The sequence below is a fragment of the Pristis pectinata genome, chromosome 25 (assembly GCF_009764475.1).
Source record: "Pristis pectinata isolate sPriPec2 chromosome 25, sPriPec2.1.pri, whole genome shotgun sequence".
NCBI classification, from domain to species: Eukaryota; Metazoa; Chordata; class Chondrichthyes; order Rhinopristiformes; family Pristidae; genus Pristis; species Pristis pectinata.
Genome location: NC_067429.1, coordinates 1,797,334 through 1,823,157, shown reverse-complemented (window position 1 = coordinate 1,823,157; position 25,824 = coordinate 1,797,334). Strand labels below are relative to the sequence as shown.

Genomic DNA, 25,824 nt, shown 5'->3' with positions numbered 1-25,824 from the left:
AAAACAACCAAAAATAGCAAATTCTCAGAGTAAAATCAACAACTGTAAACCTTTTCTTAATCAGGTCAAAACTCTTGCCTGTATCATTTTGAAAACGAGTTTATTTCTGAAACAGTGAGTGAGATTCTGGACTCAGCCGGACACTGGGTGACGAGGTGGTTTCCGAGGGCTACACGTGAATTTTCTCTGAATGACGACTCTGATTTTAGAAGTTTAGGAGTCCAGTTCATAGTCCTCGACGCTGCGCCGGCCGAAGTCCATCCAACCTGTGTAATCTCTGTCATTCATTTGGTGCAGAACATCTCGCAGTTGATAGCGGTCAGCTTGGTCCAACAGCCCCGCTGTATCGGAATAAAGCACATACGTCAGCTTGGAGCTTTCCCCTTAATTCCCCTCAAACGCACTAGGGTACAGTGCCACACCCGACCTTCACTGGGGGACGGTCCCACACACACTGACCCTCACTGGGGGACGGTCCCACACACACTGACCCTCACTGGGGGACGGGTCCCACACACACTGACCCTCACTGGGGGACAGTCCCACACACACTGACCCTCAGTGGGGGACGGTCCCACACACACTGACCCTCACTGGGGGACGGTCCCACACACACTGACCCTCACTGGGGGACGGGTCCCACATACACTAGGAGGTTTGGTCGGGCTGCCTGCTCTGTGCCTGGGTCACAGACTCGATAGTTTCCTCTAACCGACCTGTAGATGAAGTAGAGAGGGAACGTTCTCTGCAACACCCGTGGAGAGAGCAGCCCGGGACACCCAGGGATGGTTCGGAGCCACCGTCCGCCCCTAGCGATCGGGGCAAAGACCGGCCTGCCTTTGAACCTCGCTCACGCCAAAAACTGCTCCAGGCTCAGTCCCTCCCAATGACGTGTCTTATTTCCCAAGAATGTTAAAAACAGGCATCTGCTCTCGGCGAATCACAGTCCCCCCCCCCCCCAACCACCACCCCTCCACCCCCCACCCCCGCCCTCCGCCCGGGTTCCCGGGACCTTGGCTCCTGCTTCCTGTCTCTCCCAGTTGCCACGCTCGAAGTGCCCCCGCGCTGGTTTTACCCCCTGAGCAGATCCCAATGGGCTGAGTGATGAACCCGGTGCCAATCCAAGGCGCAGGTGCGGGGCTTGGGCGCAGAGATCGCGGTTACCCTCACCAGGGGTTGAGGCTGACTCTGGTTGGACTCTCTCCTGCGCTCCAGCCCACCCCCTCACTGCTTTCTTGCCTCCCTTCCGCTGCTGAGACTTCTCCCTCTCCAATCCCCTGACCCTTTAAACCTTCCTGGAGGAAACTGAAGGCGGGCATTCGTGAGAAGACCGAGAAGCAAATGTTGAGCAACAAACTGCTGGAGGAACTCAGCGGGTCGGGCAGCATCTGTGGAGGGAGATGAACCGTCGACGTTCCGAGCGCAAACTGGAGGAACAGCACCTCATTTTCCGTCTTGGAACCTCGCAGCCTAACCCCACGAACATTGAATTCTCCCACTTTAAGTAATCCCCCCCTTCCCCACACCCCCCCCCCACCACCATGCTTCTTCTCTTCCTCCCTTTCCTAGTCCTTTATTTTCCCCTTTGACCCATCTCCCCTCCTCCCCCGCACCTGCCTATCACTATCTCTTAACCTGCATCTACCTATCACCACCCTGTGCCCACCCCACCTCCCCTCTTTTGTCCACCTATCACTGCTCTGCTTTTCCCTCCTATATATTGGGCTTCCCCTTTTCCTATCTTCAGTCCTGAAGAAGGGTCCTGATCCGAAACGTTGACCGCCTGCTTTTCTCCACGGATGCTGCCTGACCCGCTGAGGTCCTCCAGCGATTTGTGTGTTGCTCCAGATCCCAACATCTGCCGCCTCCTGTGTCTCCCAGAGGCAAATGTTGGCCGGTTTTACCGCTGGATTTTTGCAGCCCCGAGCGCGAATTAGAGTAGTGGATCAGCGGCTGTGTTGTGGAGCATCGGTCGGGGATACCCAGGTGGTGGGACCGAGTCTCCGATGGGTCAGTTAACACCCACCCACCCGGAGTCAGGTCCAGGGTCATCCTGTGGACACCCCTTCCCCCCGTCCCCCACTTCCTTCCCGGTGCCTCTGTTAGATGCATTAAAGACCCAGTGGACATTGGCACTTTCAGGTGAGGGAGGGTGTCGGGGGAAGGGGGTGTGAAATGCGGCCCGCCAGTCTACCTTCCTGAATCTGGGGCATCAGTCTCGATATCAGCTCCTCCACTCTGAGGGACGCGGCCCGGCGGCCCAGGGAGCCGGCTCCGATGGCCGAGGGGTACTTGCCGCTGCGCTCCAGAACTGCCCCTCCGCTGTTGTGGGGGCCGGAGAGTGGCTTGGATAGGCAGCCTGTTGCCAGGACAACCACGAGAAGACTGATGTACCCTGTGTTGGCCATTTCTGCAAAACACAAAGGCAGACACGTGTCCGTTAGCCTGGGAATGCGAGTGGATTTCAGTGGACAATCCATCCAAACATTCCCAACAGCAGGAAGTTTGGAGCAGTGCGAGTCCAAAGTAAAGCTCCCAGTTCATGGGCAGCTGCAGGAAGTACTGCCGAAACCTAGTGAGATGTTGGTCTTTTTCTCCAGCGGCGAGGGGTTGCACAAAGCGCTGGTTATACCCATCCCGAGCAGTGCAGGGAGGTGTGGACAACGCGGCGGAGGGAGGAGAGACTGGACACGGAGAGAGCGCAATGATGTCTGACCCCAAAGGTCGAGTTAGGGGGAAAGAGTCCACAAACCAAGGTCTCCTCCCGTGGAATTTAGCAGAAGCCTGATAGAACAGATCAAGGTGTTACTGCGAAATATAAGTGTGGAAGGGACTTGCGCCGGGAGCAGAGAATCGGAACCGGGCTCTTCAAGAATAAATTCGAAATCTTCCACATAAAAAGCTCAATGCAAATGAGGATCTCTCCCCCAAATGGCAATTGATGCGGGTCCACTGTGAATTCAAAACTACGGGAGCTCTGGGGATATGTAGAAAAGGCAGGAGAAAGATGCAATGTAGGATAATAATTGGCACGGCATAATGCAGTTGTACAGAACATTGGTCAGGCCGAGTTTACAGTATTGGGTACAGTCCTGGTCACCACACGGCAGGAAGGGTGTGGTAGCAATAGAATGCGGAAGGTGTTGCCTGGAATGGGGAGAGGAAAGACAGGCTGGGTTTATTGTCACTGGGACGTAGGAGGCTGAGGGGTGACCTTATAGAGGTTTATAAATTGACAGGAGAGATGGTCAGAATCTTTTGTCTTCCCAGGGCAAGGGAGCCTGGAACTAGAGGCATAGGAAAGGCGTAGACGGGTGCGGACCTAATGCATGCAGATGGGACTAGTGTAGATAGCCATCGCGGTCGGCATGGACGACGTGGGCCGAAGGACCCGTTTCTGTTCTGTACAACTCTGTGACTCTAAGGAAAGCTGGACCTCGGCTGGAGCTGGGGAGGCGCTGGGGTGGAGGGGTGGAGCTGGGGTGGAGCTGGGGAGGAGTTGGGGAGGAGTTGGGGAGGAGCTGGGGTGGAGGGGTGGAGCTGGGGAGGCGCTGGGGTGGAGCTGGGGAGGAGTTGGGGAGGAGTTGGGGAGGAGCTGGGGTGGAGGGGTGGAGCTGGGGTGGAGGGGTGGAGCTGGGGAGGCGCTGGGGTGGAGCTGGGGAGGAGTTGGGGAGGAGTTGGGGAGGAGCTGGGGTGGAGGGGTGGAGCTGGGGTGGAGGGGTGGAGCTGGGGAGGCGCTGGGGTGGAGCTGCATCCACACGAGGCCGGACAAGTCCCACGAATGTATTACAATCGCACTGAAATATCTCCCAATAAGGGAAACAACCCGAATACAAAACCTAGCCACATTGTAACATTGGGCCTATAACTCTTTTCCCGCAGTGCGGACTCTGTTGCTGGGAGTGTGGAGTGCGCGGGCAGCTGCTTCTGCCGGTCCCGTGGAACCACAGAGCTACCGTGGTCACACTGAAAGTTGGGATATGTTAGGGACCCCGAGAGGCCTCCCCCATCAAAAACGTTCCTCCTGTTTTCCAAACACGCAGTCCTTGGTGCTCACCGCACACTCTGGAAACACAGAACTTAGAATAGTACAGTATAGGTACGGACACATCCACCCACCATGTCTCCGCCGACCATGATGCCAATTTAAACTAATCCCATCCACCTGCACTTGGTCTGTGCCCCTCTGTACCCTGCCCGTTAATGCGTCTGTTCAAAGGTGTTATCATATCTGCTTCTGCCGCCTCTGGAGGCAGTGCGCTCCAGGCACCTTCCACTCTGTTATCCCGAAACAAGTTCATGGAAGGAACGGAGACTCGTATTTCTACAACGGTGTTCAGAAGCTCAGTACGCCCCAGAACTTTTTGTAATCAATTGAAGGAAAGGGTAGACAACATCATCCCACACAAGACAGAAATAAATGGTCAGACAAATGCTTCTTTATGGTGTCGTTTGACGGCTCAAGAGTGACCAGGTTTCGGGGAGATAGCCTTTCTCTTCAGAACAGGAAGAATCCCGTCCAAAGGAACCTCGGTTTGTCATCTCGCCTGAGAAGCGGAGGTGGAACACGGGCCGGTATTAGCTGAAGCCGTTTCCCCAGTCCCTGAGGTGGGAACTGAAGCTCTGAGACAGGGAGGGTAAGTCAACCACACGCCGGTCATACACACATTGAGCCCGTAGCCCCGCTTTTGCAGCAGGGGTGAAAACCCCAAAGCAGGAAACGGGTTGAACCTTGTTAGTCACGATGAGTTAAACTTTTTTTCCTGTTCTTGGACACTAACAAATGTACGAGTACGGGAGTAAATTCTACTGTCTGTCAACTCAAGCTCTGTTAGAGTAAGGTACAGTCCTGGTGAGGAGAGAATAAAAGTCCTCTGCACTGTCTCATGAAACTCTCGGGGACATAATATGAATATTAATAAGGCACTGTCTGTGGGACTGCCTCCCCCACCCCCCCCAACCCAGTGAAGGTCAGTGTCTGTGGGACTGTCCCCCTGTGAGAGTCGGTGTGTGTGGGACTCGTCCCCCCAGTGAGGGTTAGTGTCTGTGGGTCCCGTCCCCCAGTGATGGTCAGTGTGTGTGGGACCCGTTCCCCAGTGAGAGTCAGTGTATGTGGGACTATATCCCAGTGATAGTCGGTGTGCTTGGAAATGTACCTTAGTATCTGTGGAATATCCCAGAAAGTCGATAAAATTATCAAGGGAGAGAACATTTTGGGCACCGTTAAGAGGGAACGTTCACAGATCTGAACATCCCAGCCCCGTGCCCTCATGGTTGTAGTCGGGTGTTTCTGATCTAACGCTGCAACTCCGCCCCTCCCAGACTGCAAAAGTTTACTTTTCAATTTAGTTCAGTTCTCTCTCGAAAGCCCTGAGTTCTTCACCCTCCCACCGGTTTGGAGCTCAGATCCATTGAGATCCTCACAGGATCTGTGGAATTCATTGCCACGGACGGCTGTGGAGGCCAAGTCATTGGGTATATTTAAAGCGGAGGTTGATAGGTTCTTGATTAGTGAGGGCGTCAAAGGTTACGGGGAGAAGGCAGGAGAGTGGGGTTGAGAGGGAAAAATAAATCAGCCATGATTGAATGGTGGAGCAGACTCGATGGGCTGAATGGTCTAATTCTGCTCCTATGTCTTATGGTCTTATGGATGAGACTAAACCCTCCCTCGGCCTCACTGATGGGAGCGCGAACCGCGGAAGGAGGAGAATCCTATGGAGAAAGAGAAATGAATATACAAAGTACAGAGAAACCACAAGAAAGAGGGAGAGAAGAGTAGAAAGTGAGAGTATTGAGGTAGAGAGAGGGGGAGACCCGTCGGCTGCTCACCAGCTCTGCGCTCTGCCGCTGTCCCTGGTCCTGATCTGTAGATTCGGCTCTGCTCGCTGCTTCTCTCTTGACCCTCTCAGCCCCTTTTATACATCTACCGACTGACGTGTCTTCGCTTAGACACGGGTGTGGGGGGGGGGGGGGGGCGGCGCCGGCGGGGGTAAAGGAAAGGCAAATAAATAAAAAAGGAGCTCTCTGCGTCATTTGGTCTCCAAGTCTCTTCCGAAATCTCTCAATATTTATTTGGAGGAGGTGGGCGTTGATAGTAGATGGAAATCATCTCAATTTTCCGATAGAATAACAGAGAGTTTACAGCACAGAAGGAGGCCATTCGGCCCATGGTCCGTATCGGCTCTATGTGAGAGTCGACCAGCCAGATCTACTCCTCTGCCCTCTCCCCGTTGCCCTCCATTTCGGTTATGGAGTCCTCTCTTGAATACTACCACTGAACCTGACTCCACAACTACTCCCGGCAATTTACCGCTTCCTGAGCAACAGAAGATTTTCCTGGTCTCACTCCTTTTGCCAGGCACCTTCATTCTATGATTCTTGACCTCTCCACCAATGAGAACAGTTGGTCTCTGTCTACCCCATCCATTTCTATTGAAACTTACAAAATTCTTACAGGGTTCTAGACGCTTGATGCAGGGAGGATGTTTCTCCTGGTTGAGTCTAGAATCCGGGGGTCAGAATAAGGAGTGGGCCAATAACGACCTCTGCTCATATTTCTTATGTTCCTCTCTATATCAATGAGAAGGAGACCGTGTATTTGTATCCAAGTTTGCTGAAGATACTAGAATATCTTTCTCCCAGCGCACGGGAATCTAAACTAGAGGGGATATGTTTAAATTGAGAGGGGAAAGATTTAAAGGGGATCCGAGGGTTAATATTTTACACAGCAGGTGGTGAGTGGCAGAAGTGGTACAATTACGTTAAAAAGACATTTGGACAGGTGCATGGATAGGAAATGTCTAGAGGGACATGGGGCCAAACACAGGCACATGGGACAGGTTCAGGTAGCACTTTGTTAGGCATGGATGTTGAGCCCAAGAGCCCGTTTCCATGCTGTATGGCTCCATACAAAGGTAGCCAGCAGTTTGAATTGTGAGAAGGCTGCAGATGCAAGGATGCACCTCTGCTCACACCCTTCTCCTCCCAGACCCCCTTGTCCTCACATTTCATCCTACCAGCCTACATACCCAACACATCATTCTCAGGCACTTCCGCCATCTCCAATGGGGCCCCACCACCAAGCATATCTTCCCCTCCCCACTCCTTTCTGCCTTTCGCAGGGACCACTCTCTCCACGAATCCCTAGTTCACTCACCCCCCCCCCCCCACCCCACACACATCCCACTCCCACCCCGGGAACTTTCCACTGCCCCCGACATAGGTGCAACACCTGCCCCTACACCACCCCATCACCTCCATCCAGGGACCCAAACAGTCCTTTCAGGTGAGACAGAGATTCACCTACAACTCCCTTAATATCATCTACTGCATTCGGTGCTCCAAGTGTGGCCTGCTCTACGTTGGTGAGACCAAACGCAGACTAGGTGACTGTTTCGCAGAACACCCATTCTCTGCCTGTAACCACGACCTGCATCTCCCCATTGCGAGTCACTTCAACTCCCCCTCCCACACTATCACTGCTATGTCAGTCCTCGGCCTCCTCCACTGCCAGGAGAATTCCAAGCGCAAACCGGAGGAACAGCACCTCATTTTCCGCTTTGGAACCTTGCAGGCTAACGGCATGAACATTGAATTCTCTCACGGATGCTGCCTGGCCTGCTGAGTTCCTCCAGCATCATCGTTTTTAAAGACAGTGAGAAATTGAATATAATGTGGAAAAGAAACATGGAGTTAAAACAATGAATAGAAAGGCGGGGTATTGTTTAAATGGTGAGAGACTGAAAGATGTTCAGAGGGACCTGGATATCCTTGTACATAGATCATTGCAAGTTACTGAACAGGTATATTAAGTAATTAAGAAGGCAAACTATATGTTGGCCTTCATTGCAAGAGGAATTGAATCCAAAAATAAATACATCCTACTGCAATTATACAGGGTCCTGATGGTACCATGCTTGGAGTATTGTGTATCAGTCCAGTCTCCCAACCTAGGAAAGCGCAGCAACTGGGGTGAGAATTTTTTTACCCAGAGGATGCTGGATCTTTGGGATTCTCTGCCCAAGACAGCTTTGGAGATTTGCTCACTGAGTATGTCCAAGGATGGGATCGATACACTCATTTGCTTTCTAAGGGAATCAAAGAATCTGGGGTTAGTGCAGGAAAGTGGCATTGAGGTAAAAGCCATTATCTTGCTGAGTGGTGGGGCAGGCACGAGGGGCAAAATGGCCGAGTCCTGCTCCCATGTCATACATCCTTATGTAAACCGAGTAGCTGCACTTTTGCTGCTATCATGAATGGGCTCAGCATTGACAATGGATTGAACCTGGGATCATCCATGTCAACATGGATGTCACGGTTAATTTGACTTAAATGGTCTGAATATAGTCAGTTTAGGTTAGTATTGTCTATTGTGGCTTGTTACTGCTCAGTATAGCCTGGTGTGCCTCCACATGGCTTGGAAGGGCTCGGCATGCCTTAGAATTTCTAAGTATGTCGTGGTATGGCTCAAAAGCTTGGAATGGCTAGCTGTAGATCAGTAAGGTCCAGTATAGTTTGGTTTGACCCATTTTGGCTTGGTATGGATCCATATGGGCCAGAATGGCTCAGTATGGCCCGATGTAGTCAATTATAGCTCAGCATGGCCTGGTAGATCTTAATATGACGTGAAATAGGTCAGCTCCGTCCATTATAGCTCAGCACAGCCTAGTATGGCCTAGTATAGCTGGGTAGTGTGATCTCAGTATGATCTGTGTGCTCTGTACTGTATTGGGAAAAGACTTTCTGAGCTGCAGTTGAGCATCCTGTGCAAGAAGCTTGCTAATTGTGGACACAATGCATGAAAGCTTAGCGTTGACACTTCCTCATCTCTATACTGAAGTAACAGACCACCCCTCCTTCATACAGCACAACCTCATTGTGCATTCCACATGATGCCGCTCAGCACTTATGTGCCCCGAGCCAATGTGGACAATGTTTACCAGGTATCCCCCGCCAGCAAAATAGCAAGGGCTTCAAAAAGCTCCTCCTTATGGTTTAAAGGCAATGCTATCATAACTGCAGTCTCTTGTGTCGCCATGATAGCTGATAGAGTCATAAAGACCAGTGTCTGTGTAATTTGTACCTGGAACATCTGTGTAATCTGTACCTGCGACATCTGTGTAAAATATACCTGGAACATCTGTACCCGGAACATCTGTGTAATCTATACCTGGAATATCTGTGTTATCTGACCCTAGAACATCTGTGTAATATGTACCTGGAACATCTGTGTAATCTGTACCCGGAAAATCTGTGTAATCCCTACCTGGAACATCTGTGTAATCTGTACCTTGAACATCTGTGTAATCTGTACATGGAACATCTGTGTAATCTGTACATGGAATATCTGTGTAATTTGTACCTGGAACATCTGTGTAATCTGTACCTGCGACATCTGTGTAAAATATACCTGGAACATCTGTGTAATCTGCACCCAGAACATCTGTGTAATCTGTACCTGGAACATCTGTGTAATCTATACCTGGAATATCTGTGTTATCTGTACATGGAATATCTGTGTAATTTGTACCTGGAACATCTGTGTAATCTGTACCTGTAACATCTGTGTAATCTGTACCTGGAACATCTGTGTAATCTGTACCTGGAACATCTGTGTAATCTGCGCCAGTAACATGTGTAATGGATATATTCTGAGCCGGATCATGCAGAACTATCAATATTTTCAATGGTTAACGTGGAACAGGGTAGTAGGGCTGCGAGACCTCCTGTCTCTAAGTGCTCACTGCCTTTCCCTCTGAAGTTCACTCATTTTGTTCTTTCAATTTCCGTGCCTATGTATCTTTCTGTGCTACCCCACCCTTGCACCCCCACTCTCTCCCTCCCACAAAATTTTCTGGGTTCCTCCCAAGGGCTCACTGCCCCCCCCGTCCACATCCCCTCTTCTATATGTTTGGAGGGGCTTCGCCCCACTCTCGCTACAGTTAATTGGCCAGTTCACAGATCGTTCTTCCAAACCCACCAGTGGAATCTGATTACAGGTCACACTGTGTCTGCACCTTCTGCATTAACCACAAATTCTCTCATCCCCTTCCCTGGCTCTCCCCCTCACTAGATCACAAGCACCATTTGGCCTGCTCACTAGTGCACTAGGTCCGCTGGTGCAGCTCACCCACCCACACGTTGTGAGAGTGATATGTAGTCATGGCCAATTGGGCAGGGTGGTGGACAAACTACTCCCTGAGTTCAGTCTCAGGTTCGGGCCAGAAGATGAGGTGCATGAAGCTTGTGCACTGAGGGCTCTCAATACAGTGAGTCCCAGTTCCCACAGGGAGTTCCCTCTCCTCACTTGGGCTCGCCACATTAGAAACCAGTTGATGCATTTGTGGAAATCAGTGCGGGAGAATCCCGTGTAAACAAGCTGTCTTCATTCACCGAATCTGGTAGCAGTCATCTCTTGCAGTAACATTTTATCGTCACTTCTGTCCATTTCTTGTGCTTTACAATTTCTAAAAGGACTTTAGGAAGTTGGAAAGCGTCCCATATTTGCAGGACAGGCTCCATGAGTGGACAATAAAACACGGCCTGGTCTGGAGGAGCTATAAAGGAACACAGATTCGCTTTGTTCAATCTACAAGGGGCACTCACAGAATGATCAAAGGTTTACCAATTGAACGTATTCAGACCAATGCAACAATAGCAGAAACACACACACTTGAAATTAAGTGTACTTTAGATGAAATAAACTCGATCTCTCTCTACAAACCAAAAATAGATCCCTGTTAAAAACGAATTCATCGGACAATAATGAAGATAGCGAATTGTCTTGGTACAAAATTACATTTGGATCTTTAAACTGCCAGATCAGACCCTTATGAGATAATGAAACATCATCATATTGTATATGATTACACTGCATTACACGGAGTATCCAACAGAGAAACGGGCCATTCGGCCCGAATAATCTGTGCTGGTAATTACGCTCCATTCAAACCTCTTCCTATCCTTCCTTACCTCATCTGTCAGAGTGACTCCTCCCTCCCTTGCCTGCTTGTCCGACCTCTCCCCAACACGTCTCCCCAACATCGGTACCACAGGATACGCCTGAACCACTGCCAGTGGGAACAAGTTTCACATTCTCACCGCCCTTTGCGTAAAGAAGTTTCTCCTGAATCCTCTAATGGATTTCTTGGGGAACATCTTACATTGACGGCATTTGTTCCACGTCCTCTCTATACTCACTTTATCAAAACCTTCCGTCGTTAAAAAACAGACTCGGTTGAGCACCCTCAGCCTTTGGGAGGGAAGAGGCCCACATATATATTGTCCCAGGTTAACTGAGCCATTGTGAGGCCATGAGACTGCCAACAATCCCACAGGAGAATCCAGGGTATCAACAGAAAACTTCACAGTTCAAGTACTGAGGAGTACCCTGCGTTAACCGACAGCCGGGCGAGGAGTTCAGCTGCTGAAAGCAGGGGGTCAGTAGCAACAAACGAGCTGACAATTGCTGGTGGGGTCGTACGGCGCAGAAAGGCCCCACCCTGTCTGCCCACCAGCGCACCTGCCCACACACGGTGAGACCGGTGCGCAGTCACCGTCAGTTGGACAGGATGGTGGACAAACTACTCCCCGAGCTCTGTAGCGCCGAGCGCCGGAGGGTGAGGCACGGAAAGCATCCACTCGATTCCTCTGCCTTTTGGTACTTGTGCAGTGACTCTCGATACAGAGAGTCGAGGGAACCCCTTCGGCCCCTCGAGTCCGTGCTGACCATCATGCACTGCGCCTACGCTGATCCCATTTTGTTCTCCCCACTTTCCCATCCCAGATTCCACCCCCTCACCCACGCACTGGGGGCAATATACAGCGGCCAATTAACCTACTGTGGGAGGAAACCGGAGCAACCGAGCGAACCCACATAGTCACAGGGAGAGCGTGCAAACTCGTGACAAACCTCAGCCGTGCTCCGGACCCGCTGGGTACAGCTCAGACCCCGGCCCTGCCCGGGACCCCCAGCATACAGCGCAGGCTCCCGCCCGGCTTCCTGCCAGGTCTTTGTGCAATTCCATCCGGGCGCATCTTTCATTGTCCGTGGTCATCGCCGGCCGTCTGTCCCACACCCTCCCCATCCCCATCCCCATCCCCTCCTGTACGATCAACTACTGGCCTCCTGTTTAGGACACTCTGCGGCCGCTGTCAAAGTCCGTCCACTGCTGCTCGCGTGATACACCATAGATGCTAATGTGTGTGGGATCCTGCTGTGCGGGAGCGCGCTGTGTGGGGGATCCTGCTCTGCTCTATTAGGCTATCACGTTTGCTGTATTAAAACAGTGAGAACACTTCCTTAGCTGTGAAAAGCTTTGAGATGTCCTGAAGTTGTGAAAGGCGCTATGGAAATGGAGATGGCCCTTTGCTTTTCTTGGCGCGGGGTTCCCGAAGCCCAGACGGGTCAGACTGTGACTGTGCAGAGCGCATGAGGTTCGGAACTCGTTGCCCGCACTGCTGTGTCCCCCTTCACAATGATCAGGGCTCTGGAGGCATCAGGAAGCAATCTGCAAATAAAATTGAGCAATAAATCAAAAACACTAGAATTTCTCAACGGGTCAGTCAGTGTCTGAAAGGGAAGCAACAGCTTCAGCAGTGCGGAGAGCCCGTCATCGGAACCATCGCAGCTACTGGCACGCAGATCAATCAACTTCTGGATCTGCATTAGACCAGCTGAGGAAGTCAATTCTATTTTATTAACGGACACTGCCCCTGCTCTTGATGCTGACTGCATTAATGAACTTTCCCAATCTATCGGGATTTGCTTAGAGTGTCAAGCAGAGGCAAGCACACACTTACAAGGAAACGGGTAAACACACACACACAATCACTGACATTCAAATATTTACACACACACACGAGGCACACATACACACATACTAGTTCTGCTATACACAGTCACGCGTACACATATACTGACACTGACACACACACGCACGCATTCACACACACACATTCACACACGTACAAGCACCAACCCCCCCCCCCCCCCCCCCCCCCCCCCCACACACACACACACACAAACTGCCCAGTGGCCTGACATTTAAACCAGAGCTTGTCTGGAGGGGAGTTCTTGCTGTTACATCATATGAAGGTTACTGAAGTCTTTGGAGTTTGAAGGTCTATTTTTAAACTTTCAGATTACCATTGATTCTCCAAATTCTGCAGTGGGTTTAATTTTGAATCTTTCGTACACCTCTGGATCACAGTAACCTCCAGCCTTCAGCGTACTTGCTGCTATTTGTGCCTCTGCAGGTTGAAACCTTGCATCAGGACTGAGAGTGGCGAGGTGAGGTGGCCAGTATAAAGGGGGGAAGGGGAGTGGCGAGACAGGAGTCCCAGGTGATTGGTGGGCTGAGGAGGGGTTTTTATTTTTTCTCTGTCTATCCTCGATCCACTAACCGTATCTCCCTGTATCACCGTTATCATTCTCAATCTGTTGATCTCTCTGCATCTCTCACGTTCTCTCTCTCCATTTTTGTTGGTCTTTAGTTGCATCTGTCTCTCTAATGTGTCTCACTCTATTTACACAGAACAGGACAGCACAGGGACAGGCCCTTCAGCCCATCACGTCTGTGCTGACCATGATGCCAATCTAACTAATCCCATCTGCCTGCACATGGTCCTTATCCCTCTATCCCCCACTCCCCTCCCCTACCTGACACCACCCGTCTGTCAACTTACACCCCTCCTCAGCCCACCAATCACCTGGGACTCCTGTCTCGCCACTCCCCTTCCCCTCTTTATACTGGCCACCTGACCTCGCCACTCTCAGTCCTGATGCAAGGTTTCAACCTGAAACGTTGACCATTCCTTTCTGCTGAGTTCCTCCAGCAGATTGTTTCCTGTCCCTCCAACCCCTGTCTGTTCATGTGTCTGTCCAGATGCCTCTTAAATGTTGCTATGATATCTGCTTCCCTCACCACCCCTGGCAGCCCATTCCGGGCACCCACCACTCTCTGTGTGAACAACTTGTCTTGCAAATCTCCTTTAAACTTTCCCCTCTCACCTCAAACCTATGCCCTCTACTATTTGATACTTCCATCCTGGGTAAAAGACTGACTACCTACCCGATCCGTTCCTCTCTTTATCTTATAAACTTCCTCAACTTCTAATGTTCCAGAGAAAACAACACAAGTTCGTCCAACCTCTCCTTATAGTTAATATCCTCTAATCCAGACAGCATTACGGTAAACCTCCATGTAAACATCAGTGGTGAAGCTTCCCTGATGTTGACCCAGAGTGTTTGGGTTGCTGATGGCCCCTGTAGGGGTAACTAGCTGGTGAAGATCCACATCTCTATGGTGCACTTGTTCCTTTGTTCACAAACACACTGGAAACAGAGAGGCAATTCTTGTCAAATCAGAAAGTGGGCCTGCTAACTGTGGGGTCACAGAGGCAATGTGATATCCAGTGTTCACTCCCACTGCTTCACTCTTTTTCTCAGTCCATGGATGCTGCCTGAGCTGCTGAGCATCTCTGTATTTTCTGTTTTTACCTTGGATTTCCAGCATCTGCAGCTTTTTGCTTTTAGGAAACTGCACTTCACACAGTGAGTTCACTTCAACTGCTGTGACGTTTAGTGTGTGGATGACAGTTGTCTTTCACGCATCAAGATTCCACAAACAACAATGAGGTAAATGGACAGTTAGTTTGTTTTGGAGGGAGCAGTATTGCTGTGGTCTTGATTGTGTTCCCTCATGCAGGAACTCCAAGCTTTATCCAGCTAAACCCACAAAATACATTTCTAATTCTTGCCGGGAATCTCATGTGAATCACTCTGAAATGTAGGCAGCACCGACATATGGGTCTCTGTGGGCAATGGCTGCTTTTGACAGGGGTATCAAAATGTTGTCTCCAAGAGGAACCGCCTCTGCATTCTTCAACAAAAGCACTTCACTGGCCCACCAGCACTTCTCAGCACTGACATAACTGAGTCCCTCGCTGGCCTGCCTCATCCCCACTCCCCACCCGCTGCTGAAACCCCCACCACGTCTTTGTGAACTTTAGACTTGACTATTGTATTCAATGAGGGTTGTGCCCACCCTCCTTATGGAACTCTGTAATTCAAGGCTCTTCAAACCTCTCCAGCTCAGCCACCAGCCCTGTCATTGTCACCCAGTTAAAGAAAACCAATCTAATAATTCTCCACCTTTGAAAGCCTCCCTGTTCTCATCTCTCTCCACCTCTGTCACCTCCTCCAGCCCGAGAACCTCCTGAGGTCTCTGTGCTTCTCTGATTCCGTCCTCCTGTCTACGGTTAATGTCCATTGGCAGCTCTGGCCTCGCTGTCAAGGCTCTCAGTTCTGACAGTCCCTCTCTCCCTTCATACCTCCCTCTTTGGCCTGTTTTGAGTTAGCTGTTTTGATAAGAATGTAAGAAAAATGGAACTGGGAAGACCAATTAGCCATTTGACTGTTTCTTTCCATATGATGTTGAAGGAGACCATTTGGCCCATCGTCCATGTTGACTCAGTGAGCAATCCCATCAATCCCATTCCCTCACTTAACTCTGTGACCCATTCTCTCTCACATGCCCATCTAAACCTTCTGATTCTACCACCAGCCACATCCACCGGGGCCAGTTAACCTACCACCCCATGGGTCTTTGGGATATGGGAGGAAACATGAGCACCCAAGGGAAATCCACGCAATCACAGGGAAAAGGCGCAAACCCCCATACAGATACACAGGAGGTAAGGATCAATCCTGGGATGCTGGAGTGGGTAGACAACTACCCTCCCTGCAAGGCCACATACATCAAACTCATGGCTGATCTTTTATTGCAAGACTGTTTTCCTGCACTATCCCATGTCCCCGGATTCTCTTATATCCAAAATCTATCAATTCCACTTTGATGGAACTTACTGATTGAACTGCCGCAGTTCTTCTGGGCTAGAAAACTTCAAAGACTGTGACCTCTGATTTGAGACTCCTTGTTAGAGGAATCAGCCTCCCTGCATCCGGCTTGTCCTGTAAGAATCTTCAATGACATCACCCCTCAGTCTTCTCAAATCTAGAATGCACAGAATCTCCCCTGATACAACAAACCAGTCCGGTGAATCTACACTGCACTCCCTCAATGGCAGGTATATGCTTCTGTAGGTAAGGGGATCAAAACTGTAACAATGGAGCAAAAAACAGTCCACTGGAGGAACTCAGTGGGTCGGACAGCATCGGTAGAGGGAAAGAAACTGTCACCATTTCATGTCGAGACCCTGCATCAGGGACTTGAAGTGGAGAGGAAAGGAGGAGGGAGACAGGTCAGTAGGTGATAGGTGGACCAAGGAGGGGTAAGGAATGATGGACAGTAATTTTTACGTCTTCATGTCTTTGCACTGTACCTGCTGCCGCCACAAAACAACAGATTTCATGACATACGTCAGTGATAATAAACCTGATTCTGATTCAGGTGGAGCCAGCTGAGGCAGGCAGGTGATGGATGGAAGCAGGCAAGGAAAAAAACAGGATGCGGAAGATGGAGCCAGGTGGTGGGGGGGGGGAGGGTGAAGGAGAGGGGCTGGGGGGTGATGGGTGGGAACACAAAGGCTACAAAGGCTGGAATCTGGTGCAGGAAGGTGATAATGGGGACCGTGTAAGGGAGAGAGATGAAGCACAGATGGAACCAGATGGGGCAGGGGACCTGGTGGGTGAAGTGTGGGGGGGGGGGGTTGGGTGGAACCAGGGGGAGGGGGAGGGGGATGAGGGGCATGGGATTGAGAGAGAGAGAGGGAGGGAGAGGGAGAGAGAGAGGGAGAGAGAGAGAGGGAGAGAGAGAGAAAGAGAGAGGGAGAGAGAGAGAGAGAACAGGAGGTAAGGGTTACCTGAATTGGAGAATTCAGTGTTCATCATTGGGTTGAAGACTGCCAAGAACAACAGCTGGGTAAGCCCTTCACTATCCCATGCAGTCCACTCCAACTCTCCCAAACCCTTCCCTATTCCACTCAGCCCAATCCAGAGACGACCTTTGCCTTCACTTCTTACCAGTTTTCCAGCCAGCATTTTAAAAACCTGCTCATTCTTGACACACGGTGGAGGGAGAGAAAGGTGCCTGATGGACCAGCCCTCTGGAAAAGGTGGACCATGAACTGAGCAGATAGATGTCCTGAATGAACTGTAGGACCTTGGGACGGATCATGTGGACCAGAGTGGTACCAGCTCAGCATAGGCCCCCAAGACACTGGAAATGTTGGCTAGTGAAGTCAGTTTGGGACGTTCCCCAGTCATAGCTCCAATGTGAAGGTATTGGTGTCAGGATGGAGAGTTCAACAGACACCCAGCAAGTTAAGGCATCCAACCAGTTCTCCACCAGAACGTGGCTGCACTGGGGACTGGAATGATCCCTCATCTCAAAGGAGCAGTTTAAACATCTGCTGAGGATATTGATGGAGCTCAAGAGAGTGTAATGGCACATCATCCAGGTCTTGAGGTGTGGCAAGCTCTTGACCCTCAGGATCTGTGGCTGAAATGGCTGGGCTAACATGTTAGCCACCCTAGTGGAAACAGAACTGAATTGGCTCATGTAGGCATTCCACAGCCAGTACAGGAGCCAGGTAGCTTGTTCTCCCGGAACACCATGGGTTTCCTGAAGGAATCGTACTTTATCAGTTCTGGTCACCACATTACAGGAAGGACATGGAGGTTGTGGAGACAGTGCAGATGAGGTTCACCAGGATGCTGCCTGGATTAGAGGGCATGTGCTATAAGGAGAGGTTGGGCAAACTTGGGTTGTTTTCTCTGAAGCAGCAGAGGCTGAGGGGAGACCTGATAGACATTTATAAGACTATGAGAGGCACAGATAGAGTAGACAGCCGGTATCTTTTTCCCAGGGTTGATATATCTAATACCAGAGGACATGCATTTAAGGTGAGAGGGGGAAAGTTCAAAGGAGATGTGCAGGACAAGTCTTTTACACAGAGAGTGGTGGGTGCCTGGTACATGCTGTCAGGGGTGGCGGTGGAGGCAGATACGATAGAGGTGTTCACGAGGCTCTGAGATAGGTTCAGGGAATGGAAGTATAGGGACATTGAGCAGGCAGAAGGGATTAGTTTAGATGGGCAGTTGATTACTGATTTAATCAGTTTGGCACAGCAGTGTGAGCTGAAGGGCCTGTTCATGTGTCGCACTGTTCTATGTTCTATGTTCTATGTTCTATGTTCTGTGTTCTATGTTCTATGTTCTGTGTTCTGTGTTCTATGTTCTATGTTCTATGTTCTGTGTTCTGAACATCTCCAAAATACAAACGTACATCAGAAAGTTAAAAGTAAATGTAATTGGCAAAAGAGCTGGGTATAAGTTAGAGAGAAGGGTGTGAGGAAAGGAACAGTTTCACTGAGCTCCCACTCTCACCCTCATCCCCACCCCCAGCCCCACCAGCTGGAACTGAACAATAAATATCAAAGAAGGTCAAAGATTGAGGCAAGTGGAGGGAAGGATTAATCGAGAATAAGGAGATGATTCACTCTGACTTTCTGTATCCTTCTCCTCTTTCTACAACACAGCCAAAAGGTCAGAATGTTTTTCTGTTTCCCACTGTTTAATCAGAAGAGGTCACCTGGGGAACAGAGAGCAAAGTGTGGATGCTGAATTTATACTCAATATTCTTGCTTCTGTCTGACTTTATGCACACCTTAACCTCTTGAGGATGGTAGTAGAATGATGGTAAGGTTCAAGTTTAACTTCTGTCCTTGCTCCTGTGAAGAGCCCTGATAAGGAAGCAGTTGCTGCCTCATTCTGTCTCAGCGCCCATGCCTAGGGAGGACCAGGCAGGGTCTCGATCATGTGTCATTGCTGGTCTGTGCCTTTACATGTCTGGAGGGATAGAAGGAAACCACTTACTCATGTCTGCTCCCCTATGTCTCTCATTGCCTTGACCAGGACACACCAGGTAATCAAAGTTACAGGTGACAAACTTGCTGATGCTTTAACTGTGATCTTCCAAACTTCTCTCAGCCTGGAAATTATTTCCTCAGGCTGGAATGCCAGCAATGTCACCACATGACTGAGGAAATGCGGGAAAGATAATTGGGTGAAGTTAGAAGGCTGTCAGACCAGCTTCCATTTGGGTAACAGACTGGAATCTGTTTTTTGGGACAAAGTGACTGAAAACTGGGTCCAACGAGAACCGAGCAAAGAATCCAAGGCCCAGGAAAGAGTAGGACAGGATGTCATGGCAGGGCAGCAGGTAGACCTGCTGCCTTACAGCTCCAGTGACCCAGGTCCGATCCTGACCTCTGTTGCTCTCTGCGTAGAGTTTGCACATTCTCCCTGTGGCTGCGTGGGATTCCTTCAGCTGCCCCAGTGCTCCAGTTTCTTTCCACATCGCAAAGACATGTGGGTTGTGAGGCTAATTGCCGCTGTAAATTGCCCCTAATGTGTAGGCGAGTGGTAGAATCTAGGGGGGGAATGTTTGGGGAATAAAATGGAATTAGTGTTGATGGGTCTTGATGGTCAGCATGGACTTGATGGGCTGAAGGGCCTGTTTATATGCTTAATGACTTTGACTCTTCAGCCAATGTTTGAAATCGTTGTCATGGAAGATAGCATCATCAGAACAGATGCCACAGAGATGGACCAAGTGAAAGAATGAATTGGGCTCCTTCCAGGAAACAGGCTGGGTGGGAGTGGAAGCAGGGAGCCAAGGACCCTGTGGTGGTTGCTTATCCTTCCAAACTTGTGTCCCACCACCAGATTCCTTCATCTTGAGCTTTATTCCCTGTTTGTCACTTAAATTTCTTTTGCCTTCCACATGATCCCTGGATTCTCTCTTCCCTTCTCTCCTCTTCTGCATCTTGAAACCTGTTTTATCTATTCCCAGTTCTAATGAGAGATCATCACTCTGGCAACCTTGGGTCTACTTCTCTCTCCACAGATGCTGCCTGACCTGCTGAGTGCTTCCAGCATTCTGTTTTTATTTCAGGTTTCCAGTATCTGCAGTATTGTACTTCAGACCTAATCAGAGGCCGATGGACAGATAACAAAAATACCTCAAAGGGCTAAGGAGATGTCGGCCCTTGTGTGAAGAGAGGAGGTGTGTGATGACGCACTTGTTCAGCAGCCTGGCCGGACATCAAGTAATCTGTGATCATCTCTGGGCTCTGTTCTCAGGAGAAGCAGATTCACCAGTATCACATGAGGGGCAAATTATGAAGAGAGGCTTCATTGAACATTCACTTTAAAAGAGATGACTGAGGAATGGTCCAACTGAAAGAACAGACTGAGAGATGGGGAGGAATTATTTCTGTTGTTGGGGAGTGCAAGCCAAAGTGGTTCAAAATTAAATTCAGGAGCAGCCTTCATTCTGAGACCAGTGGTCCTGTGGAACCTTCCCAATCATTGTTGGGACTGGAGGTTGATTGAAAATTTCAAAACTGAGATCAATCAATCCTGTTGGGTAAAGAGCTCAGAGGGGACTAAACAAAGGGGGCGGATGGAGTTGAGTTGCAGGTCAGCCAACATCCAAGTGAGGGGCAGCGCAAATCCATGGAATACTGCATTTAATTGGAATGAAACAAAACTAGTCATTGGGAAGTTTCACCATAAATTATCGATTTCAGGGAAAACCCAGATGGTTCACTTCAAGGAACCCCCCTCCCACCCCACCCCGTGGGTCCAATATGTGACTCCAGACCCTAATGGTTGACTCTCCTCTGCTCTCAGTTCAAGGGCAATTGGGATGCGTATAAATCCTGCTGCTGGCTAGATCCCAAAAGATGGACAACGGCAAGTACAAGGAGCCAACCAGACTTGCACCTGTTCTCTCCCATGACCCAATAGGGTGTCGAAAAGGAAACATCTCCTCTCCATCCAGTGCAAACATTATCTCTGTCTATTTCCATAAGGTGCATCCAGAGAATTGATTTTAAAGCTCCTTAGTAAGATTACTGAGCTCATTTATTGACAATCTCTCAATACGAGATAGCTTTTTTGTTCAACCAGAGTGTTTGCTTTGGTACTCAATTCTGTATCTCTGCAAATGGTTGATGATATTTTAAGCTGTGAGTTTGTTTGCCAACTTCCGTCACTTTTATTGAAAAGGTTACAGCAGCACCAACCATCTGCTGCCAATGGATGTTAAATACCAGCATTGATTATTGATGGCTCAGTGTGGGATCTTTCCCCACTGGTGGACTGAGCTTCCTGCTCATTGTGTATCATTGGATTAGGGCTGTGGCTCCACACTTATTACTGCACGTTCTAAAAGGACATGACTTTTTCATTTAATGAAGCAGAAAAATTTTGTATAATAAAGATGTTCATATTATTTCCGCATAATCAGAAGAGTTACAATGCAATGTTAGAACAGTCAAGGGTTCTTCTGTTCAATTTTCAACCCACTATCTTCCACTGAAAGCATCCAGGACACAAGTTTTGAGATAGTAAACATTCACACGGTGGAGGGAAACTTTGTTTTTCCTTTCAGATTTTATAATGATTTATTGCACCAAGCACTTTAGTCAGTGTTCGACTCCCTGGTATTACAAGAAGGTTAAGTACTGGATAAAATTACTTTTGATGAAAGCTTTTGCTAGGTTCCCTGCTCCTTGACAATTGGTGTTTTCACATCAAAAGGACAGGGAAGAGCCAGATGTGAAAGATGGAACAGCTCCTCCCTCCCTGACCCATAGCCTCACCCAGCTGCGCAGACCCCTGGGAGAGGCAGAAAGGGGATAAAAAATTGTCTGGCAATTTAGCAGGAAAACAAATCCTGGGAAGTTCCACTAGGATGTCCAAGTAAGAGCTGAAGGCCACTGTAATTGGGAGACACATTGCACCAATCTCCACAAAGCATTGATATGTTGCACCTGACTGAAGGCTAATATCTCAAGGCTCCGCACAGGGGCTTCATCAAATGACCCAAAAGGGAACCTGAGGGGCAAGTTTCTCACACGGAGGGTGGTGGGTGTATGGAACAAGCTGCCAGAGGTGGGGGTAATTACAACGTTTAAAACATATTGGAGAGGTTCATTGATAGAAAAGGTTCAGAGGAATGCGGGCCATACACGAACAAGTGGGACTAGCTCAGGTAAGCTTGGTTGGTATGGATGAGTTGGGCCGAAGGTTGCAGGACCAGGTTCTCAGAAAGGTTTAGGGAGGGAATTTCAGCCAGAAACAGTCACTCTTCCTCTTTTCAGCTCCTAGCCGCTATATGTGGAAATGATTGAAATCTTTTTGTTGTTGATATTTCTTTGCTTCATTACCAAAAAATTGCTGGACAGGTAAAACCAATCACACACAGAAAACACCCTGTAGCAGATGGAAGGAGGTGCTGGGGCACAGAAGGATAAACTACAAAAAAACAAAGGAACTTTAAGATCAAGATGTTGCCAGACTGAGAGGCACAAACAGGCCTGATGGATAAATGGGGCCAGGTCTGACAAGCAAAAACTAGAAGTTGATGGAAATCTGAAATAAAAACAGAAACGGTTGGAAACACTTGGCAGGTCTGGCAGCATCTGTGGAGAGAGAAACAGAGTTAATGCTTCAGTTGAAAACCTTTCGTCAGAAATGGAAATCTTTCCAGTTAACTTTGGTTCTCTCTGTCTGCAGATTCTGCCTGATCTGCTGAGTGTCTCCAGAACTTTCAGGACTCTGTTAGGGTAAAGGCAATGTCCAGTTGATTCTAAGTTGGCTCAAGGGAATCAGTCCTGGATCTCTCAACCGATTCTTTTGTCAGGATGTTACTGTGGCAGAGGACATTTGAGCCCTCCAAGAACCCTCCACACCTCCAAATCTGACCTCAACGCAAACCCAATCCCAAATCTCAACCCACCCTCAACATCATCCCCAACTCATCCCCACCACTGAAAAATGCCGAGGAGCTTCACTCATCTCTAGGCACAAACTTGGTACAGACTAAAAACTTAGTCTGTAGGCAGCAGTGGGTGATCCCTGTCGACAAGGTGCACAGTGCAGGTGGTACCAACTCTCTCTACAGGTACAATGGCATTAACCATGCTGGTGTTCGTTTATGATGGCAAAGTGTCACGTATGTGAGAAGAAGGGATGTGCAGTGACAGCGGGCGAATGTATGAACACATTCTCAACGAAGCTTTGAAGAGACAAGTTCTCCAAGGTTGTTCGAGTCTAACCATGAATCATCATTTATCTAATTTCCAGTTCAGCAGAAGTACAACACTACATTCTACCATAGGTTTCATTCAGCAGAGTGATTAATGCATCACAGACTCTGAGTGCACTTCAGTTTAGAGCAACCAGGGCTGGAGGAGAGTGGAGAGAACAAAAGCAAGAGCATGATTCACATCTAACAATCCACTGGGAAGAGGCAAGGGAAAGTAGTTCAAGCAACAAGAGAAAGTGAGAGTACCAAGACGCAAACAGATACAACAGGTAGAAAAATTGAGATGGATGAGATGGTACAGGTCTGCTGTACCAGATAGTGTCCTGTGTGAATTAAATGAAGGTCAGAGTGTCCATGTTGACCACATAATCACAGCAGGAGAGGCCAGGGATGGAGGGAGAAATGTATGATGATGAATGTGATCCAGAATTGGGTATTGAATTGACCACTGAAGACGAGACACAAGTCAACAATGGGCTGAGTCAGGACAGTGCACATTCTTCAGATGAAGAGGTATCCACAATGACAGTGACCCAAACTCAGGTAAGATAATCTAAGCCTCTGAGAAAGCCAGTCAACAGAATGGCCCTGTAATTCCTGCATCTCTGTGGAAATCAGCATGGAAACCATCTACCTAAATATGGAAATGAGCCACTTGTAGATGTGATGTTATAACATAACCGTACGTGTCATGGAAGCAAATTGTCCTTCATTAAGAGTTGACACATTTTGAAGCTTCCAGTGTCTCCTATACACTAAAGTTGATTGGACGCAAGTTGTTCTCAACTCCAAGGGATCTGCCTGAGAAGAGGAAGATCTAACGCAGCATTTATCAATACCACAGTCTCTCACAGATCAACCACCAACGCACTACAATGTAGAAATGGAAGGCTTTGCATTGGATGGGGTAACACTAACTGTATTCAGGTCTTCTCTGACTGAAACGAACATGTCTGGAACATTGCTGATCACATTTTGCTGCTGCCTTGGTGTTCTCCATGCACCTTATGCAGTAAAAGCCACCAGAGAAACCACAATTTACTTAATACTGTTCAATGTTTATTTCTTCCTAATGATAGGGAAATTCAATGCTGGGACATCAATAACCCACGCACTAAATGTTCAGCATTTCTTCCTGTTTGTGAAGCTACTGTTTACTATCCAAGGTGCAGTGGATTTGAGCTTGGATTTGACTGCACACATCAATAACAATATTTCTCTATCAGTATAAGCCGATGACAGCACTTTAATAACCTGATCAATGCAGAATATATCCTGTCATAGCCTGCAAGAAGAACAGATTAGTTAAATAGTATGAAACTAATAAATACTGGTGTTCAGAGAGATATGGGATCCACTTACAAGACAGAACGGTAGCAAGTAACATCAGAACGTAATTAAGAAGGCAAATGGAATATTGGCTTTACCTGTGAAGGGGATGGAGTATAGAAACGGGGAAAGTCCTGTTACAGATGTATGGGTTGTTGGTGAGACCACATCTGGAGTATTGAGCACAGTTTTGGTCTCTTTAGTAAATGATTAATCTAATTGTATTGGCAGCTGTTAAGGGAAGGTTCAGTGTGCTGAATCTCGGGGTGAAGGCGTGATCAGGCTGGACTGATACTCAATGGAGTTCGGGAGAATCAGGTGTGACATTGACAGGGCAGCGGCAGGATGTTCCTCCCAAGAGGGGGAGTATAGAAGGGGAGGACATAACCTTCTTACTGAATGCTGCCCATTTGAAATGGGGATGAGGAGGAAGTTCTTCTCTCAGACGATCGTGGCTCTTTGCAATTCTCTCCTACTAAGAACATTGGAGGAGGGCTCATAAAGTATATAAATTTAACTAAATTTTTAGCTGTAGAGGAATTGAAGGGGTGGGATCTGGCCAATGAAAGGCCAATGATCAGATCAGACTTGATACTGAATGGGAGAGCTGGTTTGACAGAGGGTGTGCCAACTCCTACTGCTTCTTTGCTTGTCTCCCCTCCTCTTTAATGGGTTACACATGGGTCCATCACTCAGCCAACCCAACAGTACCTTGCTCAGGTCTGTATTTATCACCAGTTATCGCATGACTCTTTGGCTGCAAGAGGTGCCACAACTGCAGCTGATACTTTGCTCACTCTTACCAGTAAGGCTCCCTTGTTATTTTTTCTGCTGATTACTGAGGTTACCACAGAGTGGCAGTCTAATCTGGCCTCCTCACAGTTCCATCATTTTCAAAATAACATACTGTGCACAGTGACTCTACAGCACAAGCTGCTCCTTGACGTATCTCTGACAGTTCCGGGGAGACACACCAAGGTCACACAATACTCAGGTCAGCAAAATCTCTGCTTGTAGAAATAGATCCGCCACTGTCTGACACACATCAGTGGGATTAATCTGACAATGACAGATGGCTGGACTGGTCAATTCTCCTTCCTCAGTTTGTTCATTCCATCATTCCTTAAAGCACATCATCTGGTAATTAATACTCTGCCTAAGGCTCTGCTTAAAACAGAGATTGTCCAAAAGGTGAGAATCACTTTATGTGGGACTGTCCCCAGTGAGGGTTAGTGTGTGTGGGACCCGTCCCCCAGTGAGGGTCAGTGTGTGTGGGACCCGTCCCCCAGTGAGGGTCAGTGTGTGTGGGACCCGTCCCCCAGTGAGGGTCAGTGTGTGTGGGACTGTTCCCCAGTGAGGGTCAGTGTGTGTGGGACTGTCACCCAGTGAGGGTCAGTGTGTGGGACTGTTCCCC

General features: G+C 48.9%; 1 protein-coding gene across 1 annotated transcript; it reads right to left on the bottom strand.

Moving 5' to 3' along the window:
• Positions 1-203: 203 nt before the first annotated feature.
• On the bottom strand, positions 204-5,869 carry LOC127583108 (cholecystokinin-like). Its single transcript, XM_052038867.1, has 3 exons — positions 5,830-5,869; positions 2,195-2,410; positions 204-341 (listed from the first exon to the last, which is right to left on the bottom strand). The coding sequence occupies exons 2-3, from the start codon at positions 2,406-2,408 to the stop codon at positions 214-216; spliced, it is 342 nt and encodes a 113-aa protein (XP_051894827.1). The 5' UTR covers positions 2,409-2,410; positions 5,830-5,869; the 3' UTR covers positions 204-213.
• Positions 5,870-25,824: the final 19,955 nt, after the last annotated feature.